The following is a 14291-nucleotide window of genomic DNA, read 5'->3' on the forward strand; positions in this document are numbered from 1 at the left end:
ATCTTTCTGCAGATCAGAAGGAGAGGTGATAGTGATCAATGAATGTGGAGGTCAGCGGAACTTTCAGGGCTGAAGATATAAAAGTGTGAGTTATTGAGGTTCTGGTCCAAGATGGCAACATAGGTTGCCTAAAGCTCACCTGAACCCACAGACCTACCAAATCTACACCTATAAACAGAGCAATTCCCTCCGAAAGACATCTAGAAAGTATATAAATCTAGAAAGTAGATGAGCAACCCCTATGCACTGGGCAAACGTAATATACATCCAAATGGGTAGGAAAGGCTGAGGAACTTTATCTCCATAAACCCCACACTGAGCACAGCAGCATAAAATTAGAAGGGAACTCACAACACCCAGCTTCTCCCTGAGCAGTGAAGGGTTTAGATTGAACATCTGTCACCCCAAGACTCTCATGGGGGGGGCCCCAAAACTCCTAGCTCTGAACGCGTAATGGCGCTTGTGTCCATGAGACCCACAGGACTATAGCCAACAAAGAAACAATTCTTAACAGATTCGCAAGGACTCACCATGGCTATCCTTCCAAAGCTCAGAGAAACAGGAGCCGAGAGAAATGCACTTCTCCCAGTCATTTCCTCACAGAGGTTATTTGCATACTTTAAAAGTTATTGCCTGCAAGTAAGGCTTCTAATTTAGCTCAGCTTTGGGGGCTTACTGCAAGACTCCCTGGAGACAGGGGAAGGGGTAGCCTATGCCTACTGACCCTCTGTCCCACTCCAGGTCAGTGGTGCCTTCCTAAAAGAAGCTTGTGAACCCACCTGGCATCCTGGCCTTTGAGGTGGCTGCCCAAAGGACACACCCTTTTATCACTTGGCTCTGGTAACCAGCAGGGCTGGCATTCACAAGCACCAAAGGATCCTGGACCATAGCAAACAAATTGGCTATTCCCTCAATTCAGGACAGAGGGAGTGGAGAGAAATGCCCGTCTCTCAGTCTTGCCCTGAAAGAGGTCTTTTGGTATGCTTTGAAAGCTGCTGCCTGAGAATCCGGCCTCCAATCAGCCTGTACCTGATGCTGACTGAAGTCTTCCCCACTGAGACACTGACAGATGTTAGCACATCCTCAACTACGGGGATCCAAGAAGAAAAAGCCAATTCAAGACGGGGAGAGGTGGTTCTTTTATCTAATGCAGAAAAACCAACACAGAGAGTCAAGGAAAATGAAGACACAGAAAAATATGTTTTAAAAGAAAAAGATAAAACTCCACAAACAGGCCTTAATAAAACAGAGAAGAGTGACTGACATGAGAAAGAGTTCAAAATTTGGTCATAAAGATGGTCACCATGTTAGGACAAGAATGCGTGAACTGAGAATTTGAACAAAGAAAACACAAGAAAGTACCAAACAGAAGGCACAGAGCCAAAGAATACAATACAATAACTATATTGAAAAACTCAGCAGTGAGGAGTTCAAATAGCAGACCGGATGAAGTGGAAGAAAGTATCAGTAAACTCACAAACAGGGCAGTGATTCATCCCATCAAGGAGCAAAAAGAAAAAAGAATTTTAAAAAAGAGTGAAGATAGCCAAAGGGACTTATGAGACAACATCAAGCAGACCGAAATTCACGTTATAGTGTCCCAGAAGAAGAAAAGCAGACAAGGGCAGAAAACTTTTTGAAGAAATAATGAGTGAAAACTTGCCTAACCTAGGAAAAGAAACAGATGCCCAAATCCAGGAAGCCCAGAGAGTTACAAATAAGAGTTATCCAAATACATCCAAACCAAGTGAGGAAGAGGTAATACCTCCAAACTCATAGTGAGGGAAGAAGTAAAACTGTCACTATTTGCACATGATATGATTCTGTATATAAAAAACTCCAGTAAAAAACTGTTGGCACTAATCAACAATTTGACTAAATTTCAGGATATAAAATCAACATACAAAAATCAGTTGGCATTTCTATACACTAGGATGAAATGTCTGAAAAATAAAACTGTCACACTCACAATAACATCAAAAACAATGAAATACCCAGAAATTACTTTAACCAAGGAAGTGAAAGTTCTGTACAATCAAAACTACATGACTTTCCTAAAAGAAATTGAAGTTGACACAAATGGAAAGACATCCATGCTGATGGACCATAAGAACTGACAGTTAAAATGTCTGTACTACTTGAAGTCACCTTAGATTCAACACAATCCCCATCAAAAAACCAATGGCATTCTTCACAGAGATAGAAAAAAAAAATCCTAAAATTTGTATGAAGTGACAAAGTCTGCAAAATAGTCAAAGCATTTCTCAGGAAAAAGAACAAAGCCAGAGGTATCAAACGTCCTGTTTTCAGACTATACTACAAAGCTACAGTAATTTTTAAAATAGGGTAGGATACTGGCATAATAGACACAGACTGACAGAACAGAAGAGAGCCCAGAATTAAACCCCTGCATACACAGTCAACTAATATTTGATGGTGGAGCCAAGAATACCCAATGGGGAAATGATAGTCTCTTCAACAAATGGTAATGGGGAAATTGGATAAACACATGCAGAACAATGAAATTGGACCCCTATCTTACCGCTCACAAAAAATTAACTCAAAATGGATCACAGATTTAACACAAGTCCTAATAACTATAAAACTTAGTAGAAACAGAGAGGAGGCTCCTCAACAGTGGTATTGAGAGTGATTTTTGGATATAACACCAAAAGCACAAACAATAAAAGCAAATATCAGCAAATGGAACTACATCAAACTTGAACACTTGTGCACAGCAAAAGAAACAACCAAATGAAAATGCATCCTACAGAATGCAAGAAAAATTTTGCAAACCATGTATCAGATAAGGGGTTAGTATCCAAAATATATTTAAAAACTCATAAAACTCGAAAAAGAAACAAATAATCCAACTAAAAAAAGGGCAGAAAAACTAGACATTTTTCCAAAGAAGACATCCAAATGGCCAAGAGGCACATGAAAAGATTCTCAATATCACTAATCATCAGGGAAACACAAAACTACAGTGAGCTGTCACCTCACACCTGTTAGAATGGATGTCATCAAGAAGACGAGACAACAGGTGCTGGGGAGATGTGAACAAAAGGGAACCTTTATACACTGTTGGTGGGAATGTAAATTACTGCAACCAATATGGAGGTTTCTCAAATTGAAAATTAATCTACCACATGATCCATCAATTCTACTTCTGGGTATATGTGCAAAGGAAATGAAAACAGGATTTTGAAGAGATATCTGTACTCCCACATTCACTGCAGCGTTATTCACAGCAGCCAAGATATGGAGACAACCTAAATGGCCATCAACCAATGGATAAAATAAGAAGTGGGATTTATACTTACACAATGTAATATTTTTCAGCCATGAGAAAGGAAGACAGCCTGCCATTTGCAACAACATGGATGGACCTTGGGCACATTATGCTAAGTGAGAAAGACAAGTACTGTGTGTAGAATCTAAAAGGCCAAACTCATAAAAACAGAAATAAACAACAGATGTTGTTCAAGGGCACAGTCTTACAACAAGCAGTAAGTAAGCCCGAGAGAGCTAATGCACAGTACAGTGAATATAGAAAATGATTGTATTCATCAAATATGCTAAGAGATTAAAAATGAATTATTACAACTACTAAAAAAAGGACAACTATGTAATGTGATAGAGGTGCTAATTATCACTTAAATGGCAATCATATTACAATACATAAATTATCATATTAACATGTATACCTTAAATTTACACAATGTTATATTTCAAATATATTTCAATTAAAGTAAAAGAGACCCATACAAAGACATATTTTAATTAAATTATCAAAAGTAAATCTGTGACAAAGGAGGCAAGAATACACAGTGGAGAAAAGACAGTCTCTTGAATAAGTGATGCTGGGAACACTGGACAGCTACATGTAAAAGAATGAAATTGGAACATTCTCTAACACCATACACAAAAATAAACTCAAAATGGATTAAAGACCTAAATGTAAGGCTGGATACTATAAACCTCTTAGAGGAAACAGAGGCAGGACACTCTTTGACATAAATCGCAGCAAGATATTTTGGATCCACCTCCTAGAGTAATGAAAATAAAAACAAACAAATGGGACCTAATTAAACTCCAAAGCTTTTGCACAGCAAAATAAACCATAAACAAAACGAAGACAACCCACACAATGGGAGAACAGATTTGCAAACAAAGTGACAGACAAGGGATTAATCTCCAAAAGAGATAAACAGCTCATGCAGCTCGATATCAAAAAAAACCAAACAACCCAATCAAAAAATGAGAACATCTAAAAAGACATTTCTCCAAAGAAGACATACAAATGATATGTGGAATCTAAAAAAATGGTACAAATGAACCTGTTTACAAAATAGAAATAGAGTCACAGATATAGAAAACAAATGTAAGGTTACCGTGGGATATGGGGCAGGGGGGCCAGGAGGGATAAATTTGGAGATTACTAACAAGAACCTACTGTATAGCACAGGGAACTCTACTCAATACTCTAATGACTTATATGGGAATAGAATCTACAAAAGAGTGGATATATGTACATGTATAACTGATTCACTGTGCTGTACAGCAGAAACTAACACAACATTGTAAATCAACTATACTCCAATAAAAATTAATTAAAAATAAATAAGACATACAAATGGCCAAAAAGCACATGAAGAGATGCTTAACATCACTGATTATTAGAGAAATGCAAATCAAAACTACAATGAAGTATCACCTCACACCAATCAGAATGGCTATCATCAAAAAGTCTACAAACAATAAATGCTGGAGAGGCTGCAGAGAAAAGGAAACCCTCCTACACTGTTAGTGGGAATGTAAATTGGTACAACTATGGAGAACAGTCTGGATGTTCCTTAAAAAACTAAAAATAGAGCTACCATATGATCCAGCAATCCCACTCCTGGGCATATACCTAGAGAAAACCATACTTTGAAAATATACATGAACCCCAATGCTCATAGCAGCATTATTTACAATAACCAGGATATGGAAGCAACCTAAATGTCCATCAACAGAGGAGTGGGTACAGAAGATGTGGCACATATATACAGCCATAAGAAAGAACCAAATAATGCCATGTGCAGCAACATGGATGGACCTAGAGATTATCATACTAAATGAAATAAGTCAGACAATGACAAATATCATACGATATCACTTATATGTGGAATTTTTAAAAAAATGGTACAAATGAACTTATTTACAAAACAGAAACAGACTCACAGACTTCAAAAAGAAACTTATGGTTACCAAAGGGGAAACATTGGGGGAGGTATAAATTAGGAGGTTGGGATCAACACATACACACTGATCTATATGTAAAATAGATAATCAAAAAGGACCTACTGTAAAGCACAGGGAACTCCACTCAACACTCCATAATAACCTATATAAGAAAAGAATCTGAAAAAAGAGTAGATATATGTCTATGTGAAACAATCACATTGCTGTACACCTGAAATTAACACAACATTTTATATCAACTCTATTCTAATATAAAAAAAAATTTTTAAGTAAATGACAAGGAGAGGATCTTAAAAGCAGCAAAGAAAACAACTTGTAACATACAAGGAAACCTCTAAGGCTACCAGGATCTTTCCACCAGAATATGCAGGCCTGCAGGGAGTGGCATGATATATTCAAAGTACTGAAAGAAAAAAACCTGCCAACCAAAAATACTCTACCTAGCAAAACTGTCCTTCCACTTTGAAGATGAAGAAAAGAGTTGTAGACAAGCAAAAGCTAAAGGAGTTCATCACCACTAGACTGGCCTTACAAGAAATGTTAAAGGTGTTCCTTTAAGCTGAAACAAAACAGCACTAATTAGTAACAGGAAAACATATGAAAGTATAAATCTCACTGGTAAAGACCAATATATAGTTAAATTCAGAATAATCTAATATTGTAATGATAGTGGGTTAATCACTTATATATCTAGTATGAATGTTAAAAGACAAATATAGTAAAAATAACTATCATACAATAAGTAATGGATACACAGACTAAAGATACGTAAATTTTGAAATAAAAAACAAAGCATGGAGGAGGAAGTAAAGTGTAGGGTTTTAGAATGCATTTGAACTTAAGTTGTTATCAACTTATTATGAGGCTTATCAACTTATTTATAACACTAAATATTATGAGGCTTACATAAAATGTTATATTTATAACAGTTGTTATAATAACCACAAAGCAAAAACCTATGGTAGATACACAAAAGATAAAGAGAACGGAATCTAAGCATGCCACTATAGAAAATGATCAACTCACAAATGAAGAGAGCAATAAGAGAAAAAGAACAAAGGAATTTCAAAATAGCTCAAAAACAATTTAACAAAATTGTAGTAATAATAATTACCATCTATCAACAATTACTTTAAATGTTAAATGGACTAAATTCTCCAATCAAATGACATAGAGTAGCAGAATCTATTAAAAAAACAGGAGATGATTTTATGCTGTGTATTAGAGTCAACTAATTTCAACTTTAAGGACATACACAGACTGAAATGGAAAAAGATATTCCATGCAAATGGAAACCAAAAGAAAGCTGGGGTGGGTATACATAGGCAAAATAGACTTAAAAGTTGTAATGAGACAGTCAAGGTCATTACATAATGATAAAGTGGTCAGTCCAACAAGAGGATATAAACATTTGTAAATATGCACCCAACATAGGAGCACCTAAATATATAAAGTAAAAATTAACAGACTTAAAGGGAGAAATAGCAAGACAATGTAAAAATTGCCAAAAAATTCGACAACCTAGAAATGGGTAAATTCCTAGAAACATACAACCTATCAAGACTGAATCATGAAAAAATAGAAATAGAAAATCTGAACAGACCAATTACTAGTAAGAAGATTGCATCAGTTATCAAAAACCTCCCAAGAAACAAAGTCCACGACCAGATGGCCTCACTGGTGAATTCTACCAAACATTCAAAGAACAATTAATACCTGTCCTTCCAAACTCTTCCAAAAAATTAAAGAGGAATGAACACTTCCTGATTCACTTTTACAATGCCAGCCTTATTACCATGATACCAAAACCAGACAAGGATACTACAAGAAAATTTTAGGCCAATATCCTTGATGAAAATAGATGAAAAATTCCTCAACAGTATATTATCAAGGTTAATTCAACAACACATTAAAAGGGTCATACACCGTGATCAAGTGAGATTTATTCCAGGAATGCAAGGATTGTTCAAAATCCACAAATCAATTGATGTGATACATACATTAACAAAATGAAGGCTAAAAATCATATGATCATCTTAATAGATGAAGGAAAAGCATTTACAAGATACAAAACTAATATACAAATATCATTTGCATTTCTATACCATAATAATGAACTATCGGAAAGAGAAATTAAGTAAATAATTCCACTTGTATTTGCATCAAAATGAATAAAATACCTAAGAATAAAGGTAACCAAAAAGGTGAAAGACCTATACACTGAAAACTATAAGACATTAATGAAAGAAACTGAAGACAACACAAATAAATGGAAGAATATTCAGGGCTCATAGAGTAGAAGAATTGTTAAAATGTCCATACCACCCAAAATAATCTACAGATTGCATGCAATCCCCATCAAAATTTCAATGGCAATTTTCACAGAATTAGAACAATCCTAAAATACATATATGAAACCACAAAAGACCCAAATATCCAACACAATCTTGAGAAGGAAAAACAAAGTCGGATGCATGATACATCCTGATTTGAAACTAGATTAAACAACTACAGTAATCAAAACAGTATGGCACTGGCATAAAAAAAGACACGGACCAATGGAACAGAATAGAGAACCCAGAAATAACCCATGCATATATGGTCAATTAATTTATGACAAAGGAGCCAAGAATATACATTGGGGAAAAGAAAGTCTCTTCAATAAAGAGTGCTAGAAAAACTGAACAGCCATATGCAGAAGAATGAAACTGGACCACTGTCTTACACCATACACAAAAATCAACTCAAAATGGTTTAATGACTTGAAGACCTGAAACCATAAAACTCCTAGAAGAAAATATAGGGAGTAAGCTCCTTGGCATTGGTGTTGGTAATGACTTTTTGGACTTGTCACCATAAGAAAGCAAAGGCAACAAAAACAAGAATGAAAAAGTGGGACTACATCAAACTTAAAAGCTTCTGCACAGCAAAGGAAACCAACAGAATTAAAAGACAGCCCATACAATGGGAGGGAATGTTTGCAAATCATGTAAGTGATAAGGAGCCAGTATACAAAATATATGAAGAACTCATATAATTCGAGATCAAAAAACTAATCTGATTTTAAAATAAGCAAAGGATCTCAATATGCATTTTTACAAAGAAGATATACAGATGGCCAAAAGATATGTGAAAAAATACTCAACATCAGTACACATCAGAGAAATATAAGTCAAAACTACAATGAGTTATCACCTCACACCTGTTAGAATGACTATTATCACAAAGACAAGAAATAACAAATGCTGTCAAGGATGTGGATAAAACGGAATCCTTACACTTAGTTGGTGGGAGTGTAAATTGGTGCAGTCACTGTGGAAAACAATATTGAGGTTCCTCAAAAAATTAAAAATAGAATTACTATATAATCCAGCAATCCCACTTCTGGGATTTGAAAAATAAAATTTTCCTTAATAGATTTTTTTCCTCAGAATTCTCTTTAACAGACTTCTGCTGCCTTAGAATACAATTCAAGAAGAAAATGTTATTTACTGGGTGGCAGGCACTGTATTAAACCCTAATGAGCAAAAAGAGCCAATGTTTTAGTCTCTGGGAGCTCAGAGTCTTTGTAAAATTATTCAGAGTAGAAAATTTATTTTCTTACATAACCTATTATTTTGATTATTGGAAGATGAACCTTGGATTAGTGAATTCTTGAAAGATGTTTAGGAAAATAATTAGAAGGGAGGTTTTCTTGTTGTTTTTAATTGAAGTATAGTTGACCTATAATATTATTTAAGTTACAGGTGTAAAACACAGTGATTAACAATTTTTAAAGGTTTTATTTCATTTATAGTTATAAAATGTTGCTATATACCATGTTGTACAAGATATCCTTTTAGCTTATTTTATACCTAATAGTTTGTACCTCTTAAGATAGGAAGTTTTTTTAATGAAATTCAGTATATTTAAAGGAATCAGAGGATGCAGAAAATGTTACAGAATACAGAACCTAGGAATAAAAGGTAAAGAATAATTTTGTGTTAGCAAGGAATCTAATGATCTGCCACTAGACGGGGGCGGGGCGGGGGGATCCAAATGAGCAAATATGTAGCTTGTATTTCATGGTTCTCTAAACAGGATAAACCTCTCCTGCTAGCTTAGCTCTTTATTTTGGATATAGGTTTTCAGAGTGTCCTTTCTTTTAGGGTTCAACTACATTATTCTTCATTTTAATTCTTGATGAAGGTCCAGATGCTACATGTGCAGCATGATATATTCACGTTTGAAATTGGATATAAGGGATAGGGAAAATAGAAGTTCATTTCTCAAATTTATTTATTTTACCAATCTCAGACTTTGCCTTATTGAGCATAATTGCTAATATCATAATTCTTGGGAATTATAAAATAGACTATGAAATTTTATTTTTATATCTTGTACTTATAAATATAGAAGGATATTTAATACTGTGAAAGTAAGGTTTTTCAATTTAGAAATTGGAATATCACTCAGAACAGCATACAGTATTTCCTTTCATAATCATCAGAATCTACAACTAAAAATGTAAAGCATTCTTCAAACGGTACTAGGAAAACGGCTTTATCTAAACTTGTTGAACAGTAAAATCTAGGACAGTGTAAATTATCTGGATTCAAATTAAAGCAGCTTTATAAGGTGAGTTCAGAAGTGGACTAAACACGGCGTGCTCTGGGAGATGTCTTACCAAATATTTTTCAGGAGTTTTCTGTTTTCCTTTTCTTTCCAACAGGAGGATTATACCGACTGCGGGGGTGTTTCTGGGTTAAGTCCCTCCCTGTGGTCCATCATCGGAATCCAGTGTGTACTACTTTGGCTTTTATCTGGCAGCAGACACTACCAGTTATGACCTTCTAAAACCAAATCTGCATATTAAACTCCAGGCCCTGCCAAAACATGAGCCCTCCATTGCATTAAGAGGGTCAACTGTGGAATCAGCAGACCACTAGCTCAGACCATCCCGTGGCATCACTCTAAGACACAGACTCTGAAGGCACCCGCTGGCTGCATGTCAGGGTGTCAGATCCTTAAGCGTGAACCCTGCATCATCTATATATAACATCAAAGCAAAATACTATACATGCTCTCTATTGGAAAATTTGAGAATTTGTTGTTGCATTGTTGGTGATTACATGTAAAAGGGCTCCCCACACAGTTGTTTATGAATCACACAAATTATCTTAATTTTGACCTGGAATTCTGACTTGCTGCAATCCTTGTTCTTTTACCAAGAAAATCTCTAGGGGAAAAGAAAGTTATTTTTTCCTTATTCTTCTGTTCAAAATTATTTGCTGCTTTGAGTAATTATCATTGAACGTATACATAGAGAGAGAGAGGGAGAGAGATAATTAACATTGGTGTAAGCTGTCAAAATAGAAATTATGGCTTATTTTCTACGATAAAAATTGCCATGAATAAAATGCTTTATGAAGAATGGCTTCTCTGCCAGAAATATAACACAAATGATGACCAAGTTTTGGTGGTGTAATGAATTGGTTGTTTGAAAATAATTAAGAAATTAAAGGTGCTTGAGGGTAGAATTAATATGCGACATATTTCCTCATAAATGTGAGCCCTTAATAAACCCTTTGATGCAATGTTCTTTTTGTTCACAGTAAAGTTCTGTAGTGCTAGCCAGATATTTCAAAATGCTCTAAGGAAAGCTTGTTGGGGGGAGGGGAAATGTTTTTTCTTGTGATAAATGAACTTTGGTCACCAAGGGTATTTTGCATGATGCTGCTGCTATTTTAACTTTCGGTTTGTTTTTCTCTTACTGTAGAGTATAGTCCATTGAAAAGTTAACTGAGTGACATTATTGTTATGTAAGAATCTGAACCTTGCAATGTAATGCACTTAAGTCATCTTTTAAAATGTCGTTAAACTACTCTGAATATACTGTGCAGTGTAAATGCTGAATGATTGGATTAGGTAAATGGTGAAATGGGAATTAATGGATTTTATACAGATTCGTGCTTTTGCCTGAAAACCTATGTACAGATATTTTAAGTACATAAATCAGATTTGACACATTTATTTTTTGAAGAGTACATATATGTTCTCAATGAAGATTCACCCTAGGTTTCCTCTTTATTCGCTGGAATAGCAGCACGTACAATCCCAGATTTGCTGCTGCTGCTGCTTTTGTTCCCTCTGTTTTAAATGGTATGATCACTTGACCAAAATTTCCATGCAGTTTGATGAGGGTTTTACAATAATCTGAACAAAAAGGAAACCTTGAATCTATATGTATGCACACGAATACTTGATTGTGAATAATCAAAATTGTTTTTATACAGCCTCATTAGTGAAAATGGCTAGTGTAGTAAATTAGATATTTCATTATAGAGTAATATGGTAGCAGAATTTATTTATGCTTTTAAAGATTATTTTCAGGGGTAAACAGTATTTGAAGAAAGGGTAAAAACAATGAATGTGTAACTCTAACTATAGGGAATAATTCTGCTGGAAGTATGCAGATATTTTTAATGGTAAAATGCATTTGTTCTTTTTTCAAACATGCCAAATATTGGTGTGTGTCTATGCTGGAAATTTTCTTATATACCATTTTTAAGTAAAAATCTTATTAACATTATCCAGCATGCTTTAATATGCTTCATATATCAAAGATATAACCAATTCTTTAGCATAGTTTAAAAGGTCTATTTGTTTTGTTTTTAGCTTTGCATACATTTGTAATTTCCTCCACCACCAATATACCCTAGGTAACATTTGTGTACATTTCCTTATTTAAAATATTTTTTTATTTAAAAATGGGGGGAGGGGAAAATGGAATCACTTTGCCAACTATTGTTCTAAGAGTTGACATCAGTTACCATTTCTAATGCATTGTTGTGATTTTGTAGTCTCATTTGTAACTGGTACTGACGTTTTAGAAAACACCAAAGTGATTTAAAAAAATATGGAACTTCTCACTCTAGTAACAATACGTTTAAATCATGTTGTTTGTTAATTAAATATTTAAAACTTATTGTTAACTTTTGCTAGACTATTTTAAATCATGAAAGTGTTGGGAAGGGGATATCGAAATATACAGTTATGTTAGTTTGTGTATATAAACGACGCACATTTAAACAACTGAATTGCTTCCAGCATACAACAAACTACCTTAAAATTATCTTTAAAATCTATTAAATATATTTTCATGGCTAATGTCACTGAAATGTTTTCATCAACTACATTGTTGTTGTGTTAATCACAGTTAAACTTGGCATCTCTTGGCAGGGTCCTATTTGATTTCACTTGCCATCAAAATATATTTACATGCACGAGTCTTGCCGTGATCCTTTGTTTTCTGTTATAAAATAAACATATAACAACCACACATACGTTAATAAATTGGGTAAGAACGTTATTCTCGTGCCTAATACTAGTCTTTACGCATTTGGCGTAATTTTTTGAAAGACAGTAACACTCGTCCCATCCAATTGTTATCTTTAATTTAGGATTTTTCTGTGAGTTCTATTGTTGACAAGAACTTAAATTTCAGCCTGTTATAAATACTGATTTTCAAAGACTAAACAGTACAAGAGATCAAGAAAAAAGCTTTTAAACCCCTTTTGCTTACTTAATTTTTGCTATGCTCATGCAGCTTAATGTATTTTGTCACTAACAGAATCAAAAGTCTTGCATTGCTGTTGAATAACAGGAATGAACTTTGCATTAATGGTTTGTTTATATTTTTTCATTTGAACAACCAGCATTACTGCCAAACACCAATCGTGGTCCATATTTGTAACAGGTTTTTAACATGACATAGTTAGCAAGTTTGATTGAAGAGACTTTTAGGTCCTGGGCCTATAAGATTTTAGTATGATCTTTTTTCATGTTTCTAATGCTTGAGGCGTCATTGCTTAACTTGGAAAAAACAAGACAGTGTTGCTGCCATTTGTAAGTTTTCCTATAATATTCTTTTTATTAACTTTAAAACTGGCCTTACAGGGTTCAAATAGGCAGTATCCCTTTTAAGTGACCTTTGCAACCCAAGTGTTACTTGCTTATTTGATGCTCTCTTGTATTTTACATCTCATTTAAATCTTTCTCTCCACCAAAGCTTAAATTCTATGTCTTATTAAAACTCTGAACTATTCCATTAATCATGTTAGTTGACATTAAAGTGTCTAGAGGTACAGAGTCTGACCTAGTGTAACAAAATGGAGGTTGTGACTTTTTTTTTTAAGCATAGCATAGAATGATGGTTTCACTTGCCCACAGTTTCAAATATTTTAGTTATCTGGAATGTGTGTTGCTTTCCCATAGCAGAATGTTAACATTGCTATTATTCCATGTACATTTCTGTAAAGAGCAAATCAGTAAAGCAAAAGTGTGAAGTTTCTTGATTTCTTGAAAAAATTCCAGAATTTCAAAGTCTTAGACAACCCTTACCAAGTTTCATCTACTTTATTTCTAGTTCACAAGGTTAACTCAAAGAAATTCCACTGAGACTAATGGGATACTGTCTTGAATAGATGCCAGTTGGGTTTACAGTGTGACCTGACAAAGCTGTCTTTTTTGTTGTGCTGTATGTTGTTGGATCATACTATTAGGGATACTTTTATTGAAGTGCTGAGTGTGCATCCATGCAAAAGGCCAAGTGGCTTTGTGAACAAAAGATCTTTTCTCCCCTTTATTATGTTCTCTCGACACTTTTGTGGAAATTAGCCCGATAAAAACGTTTTGTAAAAATTTGTATATTACTGTTATAAAAATATTTATAATCCCAGAAAATGTTGTGTTAAATCCTGTGCAAAAACAGTATATTCAGAATAAAAGTTTATCATTTAAAGTCACCAGTTTTGATTATTTATTTAAAATCCAATTGAAAGAAACAGAGGCCTCTGTCACATACAGTTTAAGAAAGCAGGCTTTCCAGTGCAGAGAATTCTAGATTGTGGAAGTAAAATTTGGGATTATGAAAGTTGCCTTTACAATTACAAACCTCAACTCACAAACAAATGAAATTGCAACTCCTTGAGACTCTGACACTTCTCACACGTGCTTTTGCCATCAAAGCGTTTAGAAACTTATTAAAACAGACTTTTGACTTC

General features: G+C 34.5%; 1 protein-coding gene across 3 annotated transcripts in view; it reads left to right on the top strand.

Moving 5' to 3' along the window:
• Positions 1-14033, top strand: part of CACNA2D1 (calcium voltage-gated channel auxiliary subunit alpha2delta 1) — a 514372-nt gene extending 500339 nt beyond the window's left edge. For all 3 annotated transcript variants that reach the window (XM_049714933.1, XM_033439986.2, XM_033439996.2), the window contains one exon: positions 9959-14033. In XM_049714933.1, coding sequence (XP_049570890.1) covers positions 9959-10075 — 117 coding nt within the window. In that variant the 3' untranslated portion in view covers positions 10076-14033. The remainder of the gene's footprint in view (positions 1-9958) is intronic.
• The last annotated feature ends 258 nt before the right edge of the window (positions 14034-14291 follow it).

The sequence above is a fragment of the Orcinus orca genome, chromosome 9 (genome assembly GCF_937001465.1).
Source record: "Orcinus orca chromosome 9, mOrcOrc1.1, whole genome shotgun sequence".
Classification (NCBI taxonomy): domain Eukaryota; kingdom Metazoa; phylum Chordata; class Mammalia; order Artiodactyla; family Delphinidae; genus Orcinus; species Orcinus orca.